Source organism: Leptinotarsa decemlineata, unplaced genomic scaffold, assembly GCF_025532065.1.
Source record: "Leptinotarsa decemlineata unplaced genomic scaffold, Ldec_3_MD MMD2_P_RNA_scaffold_4, whole genome shotgun sequence".
In the NCBI taxonomy this organism is placed as follows: Eukaryota; Metazoa; Arthropoda; class Insecta; order Coleoptera; family Chrysomelidae; genus Leptinotarsa; species Leptinotarsa decemlineata.
Window position 1 is genome coordinate 2,499,514 of NW_027412531.1, and position 13,675 is coordinate 2,513,188.

The 13,675-nt window shown below is 35.9% G+C and overlaps 1 protein-coding gene across 1 annotated transcript in view; it reads right to left on the bottom strand.

The window, feature by feature from the left end:
* Nup205 (nuclear pore complex protein Nup205) overlaps window positions 1-13,675 on the bottom strand; it is a 41,180-nt gene that overhangs the window by 14,330 nt on the left and 13,175 nt on the right. Inside the window, exon 3 of the mRNA XM_074186657.1 lies at window positions 2,448-7,863. Coding sequence (XP_074042758.1) covers window positions 2,448-7,863 — 5,416 coding nt within the window. The remainder of the gene's footprint in view (window positions 1-2,447; window positions 7,864-13,675) is intronic.

Below are 13,675 nucleotides of genomic sequence, written 5' to 3' on the forward strand. Positions count from 1 at the left end.
ATATCCACAACTTCCTAAGCCGAATAATAATGTGATAAATCGACTACTAAAAAACTGTAGGTTGAATGGAACCTTCCGTCCAAAAATCATCCGTAAGAAGACTAAAGTGGATGATGATGACAATGGTATAACAGTTTTGGGATACTTTCATGCATTTCCAAATGCTTCTCTGCACGAGGCTGAAAGGGAGATAGGTATACCCTACGTGACAATTTGTCGAATTCTTAATAAGCATAAATGGCATCCCTATAAGTTCTACTGTGTCCAACATTTGAAAGAGACTGATTTACCTCGTAGAGTGGAATACTTTGAATGGTTACTTGTCAAGACTCAAGAGGATGAACATTTCCTTGACAATATCATATGGACAGATGAGGTCAAGTTCACAAAAAATGGAGTTTTCAATAGACACAACAGTCATTATTGGGCGCCAGAAAATCCCCATGTTGTCCGCCAAAGGGATTTTCAAGAAAGATGGCAATTCAATGTATTTTGTGCCATAAAGAATGAGTCAATTTTTTATATCAAGTTTTATGATGATAATTTGAATGTATCAAAATATGAAGATTTACTGAGGAATGGAATTCAAATGCTTTTAAATAATAGACCAGGAAGAGAACGTGTATGGTACCAAATGGATGGTGCTCCACCCCATAATTCTCATTCAGTCAGCGAAGCTTTAACCGAAATCTTCGAAGACAGATGGATTGGTAATAATGGACCTTTTCGTTGGCCTCCTAGAACACCAGATGGCAATCCATTAGATTTTTTCGTGTGGGGTTTCATTAAAAATATGGTTTACTCTACTCCAATTACAACAATGGAAGATATGAAATCGAGAGTTACAACTGCTTTCAATAGTTTGACTCCAGACTTGATCAGAAGCGCTACACATGACAATCTTTTGAAGAGATTACATGTTTGTTTAAGTAGAGGTGGAGATGTGTTTGAACATATCCTGAAATACACTGACGATTAAATTAACTCATTAATTTATGGGTTTATTATTTTCAGTTCCTGTTTCAGCGTTAATAAAACTATTGTTTGAAGAGAAGTTCCATTCGATGGTTGAGGAGTATTTTAATAATTTCCGTTTGAAACAGTTTATTTCGAAAACGGTTCAAAATAGAAATAGTATTATCTGAACAAAGTTAATCTAAAATTGGATATAGAGCTCAAACATGGGTGTTCTATTTGAAAAAATTGGGTTCCACTCATTTTTTCATGAGATCAAAGTATCTGCATTTTTTGAAGACCCTGTATGAGACAAATGAAAATATGACTAGGAGTGAAGATCCTCATAGTATCACTCCACTCCATTTCAAATTTGATCGTTTTAGTGCAAGAGAGTTCAAGATTATCAGCTTTTATAAAAGTTCATATTTGGTAAAAAAAATATCGAAATTAATTTATATCTTCTAAACGGTAATAGATAGGTATAGGAAGTAGTATATGAATTTGTTGACAAAGTATTAATGAATCATAATATGATATTATATACGGGGTGTTCCATTTGAAAAATCAAAGAAGCCGCTACTTTATAGTAGAAGCGATAACGCCGCTTCGTCTAAAATATTTTAGGCGTGTAGGTCATATTGACTTGTGCATACTGTGGAATTTTCAGGTTGATCCGTTGAATAGTTTGCCAGAAACGGCTAATTAACGCTCATCTTGAAAAGCCCTGTATACATGTTGAACTACAAGGAGCCTATAGTAAACTTGTATAAACCAAAAAAATATTAGATTTGTCATCCTTACATAAATTCAAATTATGTACCTCCATTCGTTTGGCCAAAAATAATCTCAAACATTCAAATTTGACTTTCAAAATCAATGGCGACCAACAAAACAATTTGACAAGATATTCAGGCAATCTGAAATTGATGAAAATGAAAACAGGTATTAAATTTTACAATGAGCTACCGAATGCTTTGAAAAAATTTAATAAACAAAAATTCCGGATTAATTTGAAAAAATATTTGTTTGTATAGATATATTATCTGATGAGTACATTTATGTTCATGTTGATAATAATGTATATGTGTGTATATGTATGTATATTTATAATTTCTTAAAGTTTCAGTTTTGATTTATCTTTTTTTTTGTGTGCTTTGTTCACACTTAGTTATGTTACAGTAATTTTTTTTCTGAATTATTTTTACCCTGCTATAAACATTGTAATATTCTTGGGAAAAATAAATTGTTATTGAGTCTAAACTTCGCGGAAATATTGAAAAATTCTATCTGCCAGAAAAAGTTTTCTACAATTTATTCTAAGCCTCACAACATACAAAACAATTAAGTTTCTTCACATGATTCATTTTGATCTGATTACATTATTTATTTTTAGAATTGGTATTCAGGGATTCACATACATTATACAAAATATCTATATGTATTCACAAACGTACTAATAACAATTTCAAATTGTTCAATCAAGTACTTACCTTCCATTTTGAAAGATGCGTTTCTATTGCCATAGTTCTCAACTCTAGGAATGGCTTTCAACATGTAGAAATCGAGATGCAGCCATATCAAGTATAAAGAATTTTCAATTATGAAAGCACAGTAATTGATCTCTTTTTTCTTCTTGTCAAGCCTATCAGAGATTATTTCATAACCCTTTTCTCTCTTGACATGCAACTCGCTCGATTCTACAGTTGAATCAATGTAAGGCTTCAAGTCTGCAGAATTCATATCAGGTACTTCCTCCAGTTTTCTCATCAACAATTCATGCGTTACTTTTTCTTGATGGTAATGATTCACAGTGCTGATAAGTTGTTGAACTATAACACCCAAACTGGTTTCTTGATCATTGGTGTTTGCAAAGTTTTTTGAACTGAAATTACTCAGAAGAGGATCAATCAGAGTTGGATAAAATATTACTCCTACACCAGCATGTTCAATGCCGTGATTGGCCACTACGTTTCTAGAATATGATAACAAATTCGACATGACTTGCATAGCCGATAGTAGTCGCTCTGAAGTTTGAAAACTACAAGAATCTATGGTAGTGTGACTGATTAACCTCTTGACCGTGTCTTCAGAGAGTATGAATTTAGGAAGAAGTGATAACATGAGCTTTTGGATTCTGTAAAGATGGGCTCTGTTATTTTGAACAATGTTGGGGTTCTCCAAAATATTTACCAAGTTGTTGTTTGCCGTCCTTGAAATGACGGAAGTTAGCAATGCTAATTCTCTCAGAGACATTGGAGATAAATCTGGGCTTCCTGATCGAAGGATCAGCTCAACTACGTCCAAGTGGCTCAACAAAAAGTACATTATCTGTGCTACAGCTGACTGATTTTCTGTTCCGAGTGTAGTGAGAACGGCGTTACATATATTTAAAGTTGGTAGCCAGATTTGTAGATACTGTTGTTCGATCGGAGGCAGAAAATCTTCCAAAATATTGTCCCTTTGCCAATCTTTCGATACTTCGGGGTGGTAGGAGAAAACAGACATGTTACTGAAAACACTGAAAAGTTTCTGCTCCAATATCAATTCACTACCAATTTTAGTGGCGGCTAATCTAGCCAACAACAGTATTTTGGCCATGTACAGATATAACGCTTTTATCGACTCTGCTTGAGGTTCTAGTATATTCCTCAACTCCGACTCAGTGTCCGCTATGCTCTGGATTACATGTTTCAAGTATCCTCTCCCGGAGAAGTGTATTATCCAGTTCGCATTACCAGACACAGCAATTATTTGACTGAAGCTCGACATTGCTAAAATTTTACAGACTTCTTGTCCTCCGATACAGTCTTGGCATATTATTTCAATTAATTTCTCACCAAAGTTTGACAAAATATCCGAAAAGTCAATCTTGAAATCATCACAAATGCTCAGCTTAGAGCTATCGAGACGGCTAATGAAGAGGCTATTGCTGAACATTACATCTTCAAATGGCTTTTCTATATTAGCCATCTGCAAAAACGTGACTAGTGACGCATACAAATTTATTCTCAATTCTCCATCGACAACATCTGACACCATAATGCATTGAACGAAGTTTTCCAGAATTTTTTTCAACGATGAATGATGCATTTCCAGAACGTTCAGAGTTTCATCCTTATCTACAGGTGATATTTTTTCCAGGCGTCTTTCTCGAAAATAACACTTTTTTAAATTGTCTGCCAAGAGCAATATAGCCCCAGACAACAGCCTAGAAACCTCTGGCAATAGTTGTGCTCGAACAACAATTGTCAAAAGCTGCTTGATCAAAGATATACTTATAATCTGCTGTTCGGTAGTAGACAAGATTTCCGTAGGAGTGAAAATAATTAAAACTTCGGCTACCTGCCTCCACGCATCAGTAAACTGGATGAGCGCCGAACAAGTTTCAGCTCTTCTATTTATTTCAAGAGCGTATCTTAACACTTTCTGAATTTCCTTAGTTATAGCTTGTATCTGACCCATTACTGCAGTTCCTTGAAGAGATTTCAGTTCGTCGTAGAGAATCTGATGCAATTTCTTCAAATCTATCAACTGCGGAACAGTTTTCTTCTGGCACGTTTGTAAAATCTTGTTCAATACGTCGGTGTCGAAGAATTCCCATGTTGGCATTTCAAGCTGAGATTCCGTCAGTTCGAAATGTGGAATTAAACTACTCAAAAAGTTTTCCAGTTTTATATCTTCTGGGATCATTAATTTGGCATCGAGAGCGCTCTTTTGCATCAAAGCGAATATGTCAGGGTTTTTACTTTCTTCCACCGGCATATTCAGTAAAAAATTTGTCAGCTGTTTCATGTAAGAGACTTGCTTAATTTGACTAGACACTTTCAACTCAATCGCAAGTACCTTCAATAACCATTTCACCTGGCCAAATTGTGATAATCCTTTATCAATATTTTTAGAAGCTTCCGTCAAATGATCTCTGTAAAACGATTTATTCATTCTGATGAATCTCAAAACGGGTTTTGATGTTTTAACATTAGACGCTAGTAAGTACAGCTGATGGTAAACCGACTCCAACAAAGAAGGGGATGGTACTGAAGAAGAAAGATTGATCACAGAATCCATGACAGATATTATAGAGTGGAGGCAAGAACGTGGGAATCCCATCACTCCAGGAAACTGAAACTCTGTTTTTGATACATCTCTTTTGATATCAAAACCCATCAGGAAATGAGTCAGATTAGGAGCGTTGTACGACAAACATTGCTTCGTCAACTTGAGTATCTCTTTCTTGGTGTTCTCAATAGTTTCATCGTCTTCTGTGGTTGAATCCAAGCAGTCAACGAATCCACTTCTAATTAGCTCCTTTGCATGGTCCACAGACATCAATATATTCATAAACTGGCTGTGTGCCACGGATGAACTATTGATGTGTGTAAGTATTTTAACAGCAACGTAGGCATGCTTTGGTAAATACAGTTGATACGTTACATATTTCGCTACATTAATACAATAGTCAGGTTTTCCTGTATGCTGATTTATAGACATCAGAAGTTTGTTGAAGCTGGTTAGAATAACAGATGTGGATGATGAGGCGAGGAAACTGAAAAACCTCGACTGCAACACCAATACTCTATGAATAATATCTAAAGAAGTGAGAACACAATCCTTTAAGTACTCTTGCCCTTGGAATGATACGTACGAGTCAAAAAATCTATTACCCTCTTCAATTATATTCATTATGATATAAAACATTTCGGATTTGCTGTTCAATTGCAGCATCAAGTGATAGCCAGGCGGGGAACTGAATTCATTTTGAATGGCAGGAAAATCAGATGGTTTAGGTTCGTACTGATTCAAAAATTTGTTGAACAGCTTCAAACACAGGAGACCTACTTCCCATTTTTCATAAACGTTACGATACGACCTCGTTTGATGTTTCAAAAACACCGAATGAATGATAAACGACAAATATGGTTCAAATCCTGGCTTCCTCGGTCCCGCTCCGAGAGTTCTAGGAATCCCAAAATTGGTCAGCTCATCCAGAAGTTTCAGCACTGCTCTAGTAAGAGGGTACTCTTCCATCCTGGATTCAATTTCTTCTAACTCCGATTGGATTCCGCGCGGGGCATAGCTTGAAGTAGTGGGAATTGTAACTAGTATTTGAGATATTTCTAAATTCTCCCACATTTGAGCTGCGTTCTCTGACGACTTTGAAAGAGCTGCAAGAGTTAGCAAAAGATCCGCCTTGAAAGGAATAGGCACCGAACAGCTAACTAGTCCTAACATCACTGTTAATGGGGACCATCCAGGATGTTCGCAGAGAGCTAACCGAGAGAATTCGTCGTGGGTAGCGACAGTACGAATCAACAATAAAACAGCATGTAATCCTTCCAATTCTTGAGGCGATACTCCTTTATGATAACCGGCTCGATTTCTATAAACTGTATCAGCTTGAGGAGGTGGTTCCTGTCTGAGATTATTATAGTACTGGGAGAAAGACATGAAGAAATGATCCCAAGATAAATTTGACGAAATATGTGACCCAGCTTGTTTCAACATATTAAAGCAGTACCTTGCCGTCTTTTGCGAGGATGATAATCCACTCAACATGGTGATATATGAAACAAACAGCGTTGTGGGCAGTACATCACCGGCTAGTCTAACAAACTTGAACAGAGCCACTGAACGGGGTGAAGTTCTGTATGAGGTACTCTGGGTAGAGCTACTTTCAACTGGGCTCCAATACTGAGACGCATAACCTGTATTCAGAACGTCGTTGGAGTATAACTTTCCTATGGTCAACAGAAAATACTCAAAATATCTTGGTAGGCTTGCTGGAACGTCTAATCCCTCCCTAATGTACACTTGCATGGTCCTACCGATTTCATCGGCTTTCATTCTCAGATCTTTCACCTTGGAATACATTGAGAATATGAAATCGGTTATTAAGTTGTGAAATCTCTTATACAAAAACTGTTCCTTGAATAATGTCTTGTTTTCCAAAACGACATTATGCAGAAAGGCAAAAACATTCATTTCAATGGCTGAGTCTACAAAACTTTCTTCTTTATTTATGGCTTCTTGAAATTTGAAACTCTGTGGCACATCTCTTAGAGAGCTAATGCATACTGCCAATCCAAAGGTTGACAAGGCCTGCAGTCCTTCACATACCCACTTCGGTTTTGAAATCGAGAATTCATTCATAATAGTTGATATGTATGTTGAATCAGAAAAGACGGGGAGCAGCTGGATGGCTTCTTCTCCGTCCTCTCTTGTGTGTAAAATACTAATATCCAAAGCTGATAGCAAGGCAGCTTCAAGATATAAGTTGACGTCATCTATATTTCCAGAGGCTTCTCCTTCGATTTTAGCTTCCCTCAAATAATTGATGAGTGCCAGAGTGGGGATTTTTGGCAAACCTGACTGTGACGACCAGGAAAAAACAATTTCAGCTAGGATATTTCGTATATCCTTAAACAAGTCTATAACTTGCCTTCTGTGTTTCGGTCCACCAAGAGCGAGGTTTTGTTGTAATTTCCCAATTTCTTTACTGAGATCAAGAGACCTCAACAGTTCGAAAATTCTGTTGAAAAGTCCTCCTTCCATCAACTGGTCTGTATATTCCGAGATGAACTTTGACAGACTTGTATTTAGATCAACACTCCATTGTACTCCACTTCTTGCTTGAACCAAATATAGAAGACTTGTGACAAGAGCCTTTCGGCCGTCGTAGTAAAGCAGGACGGCTACTAAACCCCTGGGTAATGACGGATAATAGGGCATTTGCATTTGTGCAGTACATAGCAAGTCTAATGCAACGAACTCGTTGATTTCAAACATATCTGATAGAATAATAGTCTCTTGGTAAAGCTCGTTGGAAAGAATTTGATGCCCGATACCTCTTACATTTATTCCCTCTACCATTCCTTTTTTGAGCTCTTCCCTTGCAGCAGTAGTTCGTGGCTGAAATTAGATTTGAACATTTTAGATACAAAGTTTAGAATCAGGTATTCATTTTGAAATATTTAAGATGCAAAAAATTATTTACTTAGTGAAATGTCAATATTTTGATATTTATGTATATAGTTTTGCTTAGGTAATGCCTACTACAGCAGGGAGGTGCAATAAAATTATTAGAAAGTTAACCGATGAAAACCTGCATACCATAAATTTAAATTTAATCAATAGTCAATTCCTTCTGAATAGTATACACTGTGTCCGTTAAGTATGGAACAAATTCATTTTTAGCTAAACAGGTCATTTTAAGAAATAATCCTGAAACACGTCGATTTTTTATGTTAATTTACCGTATTTTAAAATACTAATCTAATATACAGGGTGAATTACGTTCGAGTAATGACGACACCGTCATTTTTCTTAAATGGAACGACCCCGTTTTGTCTCAATTTTCGGATTACTCTAGCTGAGCTGATTCCAAAAATGTATCACATGTTGATTCCAATTGGTACAGGGTGGACAAAAATACAGTAGTTGTGTGTGTGCTAATAAAGTAACGCGTAACATTCTTTATTAGGTAAATTAACAATATTATCAAAAATACTTATTGTCTAGCGGCAATTGGTTTAAATGTAACACCCCGTAGTTTGCTACATGTTTGGAGTAATAACAATGAGTTGTTTCCAAACATGTTTGGTACTTGTGGTCTAGCAGACAGAATATGAAAGAAATTATTTCTTATCTACATTTATAAAAAACATAGTCGTCTAGATTTTTGTGAAATATCATTAGTAATTGTTTAGTAATTTATTGATGTTCAGTGACAGTTTAGTACTACAATATTTTTGGTATTCGTGAATATTCGAATGATTGCTTAGATTTAATTGGAAGTAGAAATGGAGTTAAGTGAAAAAAAAGAATTGAAATACTTATGATGATTGGGTATGGAGACAGATCGCGAACTCAGATGGAAGTGTGCAATTTGTTAATGATAAATATCCAGAAAGACCTATAACGCGTTCAACAGTCAGTAAGCTGGAAACGAAATTCCGAGAAACTGGTACGGTTGCAAATATACGCAAATCAGGTCGTTCCCCTGCAAATGCTGATACAGCATTAGATGTTTTACTGAGTTTTGAAGAAGATGCGCACACTTCTGTTCGTAAAGTTAGTCGCGAAATCGGTGTTGGCAAAACAACGGTACACAAACTATTGAAGCTTGAAAAATGGCATCCTTATAAAATCAAACTTGTGCAAGAATTAAACGAAGATGATCCCGATAGACGACTCCAATTTTGCGAAGAAATGATGGATAAATGTCACCGAGACCCTCTCTTGATACAAAACATTATTTATTCTGATGAGTCCACTTTCACGTTAAATGGTGAGGTTAACCGTCAGAATTGTAGATACTGGACAAAAGAAAACCCCCATTGGATGCTTGAGCATCATACACAATACCCTCAAAAGGTAAATGTATGGGCTGGAATTGTACGAAATCGAATCATTGGACCCTACTTTATCGAAGGTAATTTAAACGGGGCAAAGTACCTTGACTTTTTAAGGGGGTATCTCGTACCTACTTTACGTAATTTATTTCCCAGCAGACGTAATCCTGGAGGTTTTGATGAAAGTTTATGGTTTCAACAGGATGGTGCACCTCCACATTATGCTGTAGATGTTAGAAGGTACGTAGATGAAATTTTTCCGAACAGGTGGATTGGTAGACGTGGACCCACTGAATGGCCAGCGAGGTCACCAGATTTAAATCCTTTGGATTATTTTCTGTGGGGACATCTGAAGAATGTTATTTATAAAACGAAACCAGCAAATATTGAAGATGTACAAGTGAAAATTCGAACAGAAATAAACAATATTACGCAAGAAACCATACACAAGGTTCAACAAGAATTTGTACACCGTTTGGGTTACTGTCAAATACAGCAAGGGCTGCAGTTCGAACATTTAATATAAAGTCATGTATTCCAGCATATTCTGTCCGCTAGACAATAAGTATTTTTGATAATATTGTTAATTTACCTAATAAAGAATGTTACACGTTACTTTATTAGCACACACACAACTACTGTATTTTTGTCCACCCTGTACCAATTGGAATCAACATGTGATACATTTTTGGAATCAGCTCAGCTAGAGTAATCCGAAAATTGAGAAAAAATGGGGGTGTTCCATTTAAAAAAAATGACGTTGACGTCATTACTCGAACGTAATTCACCCTGTATATTAGATTTATTTTAAAATACGGTAAATTAACATAAAAAATCGACGTGTTTCAGGATTATTTCTTAAAATGACCTGTTTAGCTAAAAATGAATTTGTTCCATACTTTACGGACACAGTGTAGATTTTAACGACATTTAAAACAATATTAAGGATATTTTAGTCAAAATTGTTAATAATATCGCACCCGTGAAAACAATAACATATGGCGTAAACGACCTACCTTGGTATGATGATAATATAAAAAAATTAAGCAGAGAAAGAGATCGTGCATATAGAATCTTCAAAAGTATCTCTAATACAACCAATTGGGAAAATTATAAACAAAAACGTAACGCTGTTGTTAATTAGATAAAATAAAAAAAAGTTGTTATTATTATAACCAAATTGACAGAAATATGCATAATCCACGTTTAATGTGGAAAACGCTAAAAAAAATTAATAAACCCTAAACAAATTGATAATGATTTCTGCAATGGTGTGCAATTCAAAAAAAATCGTCAGATTTTTTGTGTAAGAGATAAAGGAGAGATTTCTGGGCATTTTAATGAGTTCCTTGTCAATAGTATTGATGATATGGTGTCTGTCTAGTTGTGAAGATATTGAGTTTTCTTGTAATATACAGTGAAGTGAAAAAAAATTCAGTAATTTAAAATTAGTATCTAGACATGAGTTGGGTATGATTATGAAAAGTCTAGAAAATAAAGGAAGTCAAATTTATGAACTAAACAGAAAAGTTGTGAAAAATAACTTTGATGTTATTGGGCATGTGTGGTGCCACTTTGTGAACATTGGAAAATGGCACATTTCCCGAGGAATTAAAAACCAGCACTGTTACACCTATCAAAAAGGTTGCAAATACTAGTAAAAATGGTGAGTTTAGATCAATCAATTCTATGAATAACTTTTTTCGAGATCAATTGCCCTAACACCAAACTGATATTTTTGCACTCGGCGCGCGTTTCGCCAACAAAGTTAGCATCCTCAGGAGAAGAAAATTGATACCTAGTCTAGTCTGGTTAGTCCTTATATACTAAAATTTGTTACCCGAGGTTGTATACCTGAAGTCCAATATGGAATTTCTCGGTAATTAACTACCTGCAAGTTCTTAGTAATTATTCTCTTCCTAACAAAATATTAAAAAGCGGGCTAAACGGGATAGGTCCCTTATCGCCATTCATGCTGTTTTACATTTTGCTATTTCTAGACTCGAGTAGCCTGGTGTCATGTACATGCTTAATCAGTTTCAGATTGTTTTCACCAATTCTGTGGTCCTTGTCTAGAGCATGTTGGGCGACACTGGATTTTTCTATCCTTCCGTATTTCATGTGTGCACAATGCTCCTTGAAGCGGGTTTTAATCGCTCGTCGGCTCTGGCCGATGTATTTGCTGTTGCAATCTTGACAACTGATTTCGTAAATCCCCGACCTTTCTGAGTTTTCTAGTCTATCTTTTGGATTACCAAGAAGCTGTTGCAATTTATGAGAAGTTTTATATGCATATATATATAGGAGAAGGCGAATTTTTGGTATCGTTCGATGTATGAGTTCCTTATTTCCAAGCGTCCCAATATCACAAGCTCTAGAGTGTTTGAGGGATCTTCTGAAATCGAACAACTTAGCAAATGAAGCTGTTGAAGAATACATTCAACTCACCAAGCTTTGCATGGATCAAAATTGTTTTCAATATAATGGCTCATACTATGAACAGCGGCTATGAAGGAACGGCTATGGGTAACCCATTGTCTCCATTTATAGCGAACCTATTTATGGGTAGGTTTGAGACGGAAGCTGGGAAAGAACTCAGTTACTTCCCTAGGGTCTGGATCAGGTATGTTGATGACATATTCGCTGTAGTGGATACAAGGATAACCAGAATCGATAATGTCCTTTCAGCACTAAACAACAGGTGTAAGAGTATAAAGTAGAAAAAGAACGAAAGTTGCCATTTTTAGATGTATTGGTCATAAGGAACGAACAGAACGAAATATAATTTGACATTTACAGGAAAGACACGGGCACTTTCAGATACATTCCCAATGACTCGAATCATTGTCCACAACACAAAATGGCGGCACTGCAATTTCTGGTACACAGGTTAATCACTTTTCTTTTAAAGAAAGATAAGTACGACAATGAAAAGAGAGTGATTCGGTATGTAGCTGAAGCAAACGGTTTTAACCCAGATATAGTTGACAAGATAATCAGAAAATGCAAGTTTGGGGAAGCACTTCGTAAATCGTCGACTTTTCAAAAAGAGAAGAGTGATAACAAGTTTATAGTAATTCCATATGATCCCCTATACACGAGAGGGCTTCAACAGATATTCGATAAAGTAAATATGAAAGTTGCATATAAAACTTCTCATAAATTGCAACAGCTTCTTGGTAATCCAAAAGATAGACTTGAAAACACAGATAGGTCGGGGATTTACGAAATCAGTTGTCAAGATTGCAACAGCAAATACATCGGCCAGAGCCGACGAGCGATTAAAACCCGCTTCAAGGAGCATTGTGCACACATGAAGTACGGAAGGATAGAAAAATCCAGTGTCGCCCAACATGCTCTAGACAAGGACCACAGAATTGGTGAAAACAATCTGAAACTGATTAAGCACGTGCATGACACCAGGCTACTCGATGCATATGAGAGTCTAAAAATAGCAAAATGTAAAAACAGCATGAATGGCGATAAGGGGCCCATCCCGTTTAGCCCGCTTTTTAATCTTTTGTTAGGAAGAGAATAATTACTAAGAACTTGCAGGTAGTTAATTACCGAGAAATTCCATATTGGAGTTCAGGTATACAACCTCAGGTAACAAATTTTAGTATATAAGCACTAACCAGACTAGACTAGGTATCAATTTTCTTCTCCTGAGGATGCTTACTTTGTTGGCGAAACGCGCGTCGTGTGCAAAAATATCAGTTTGGTGTTAGGGCAATTGATCTCGAAAAAAGTTATTCAACTTTCACACCAAAGGTTCCAATATCATCGTTATTCAATCAATTCTTTGCCAATTGAAGAAAAGCTATTAGAGACAGTAGTTTATCAACAGTTATTAGAATATATTAACTCAATTAATTTGCTATTCATTAATCAGTCTGGCTTTAGATCAAAACACTCATGTGACTCAGCTATACAACTCATTGTCACTAAATGGAAGGAAAAAATGAGTAATTATCTGTACACTATAGCAGTATCACTGGATCTAAAACGGGCTTTTAAAACAGTAAATAGAAAGATATTATTAAAGAAACTAAATAAATATGGTATAGAGGGTAAAGTATTCAATTGGATTAGAGAATTCCTTACAAATAGAAAACAGACAACAAAAATGTGTGATGTAATGACGTCAGCTATTACAGTAAATCATGGAGTTCCTCAGGGTAGTATTTTGGACCCTCTATTGTTTTTAATGTATATTAATGATATGGAAATATATGTTGAATGTGACTACATTCATATATTCACAGATGATACTCTGATATCAGTAAGTGATAGGAATATCGAGAGCAGTGATCAAAATAAATGATGTGCTGAAAAATATTGATAGATATTTGAAAATGAACAAATTGAAA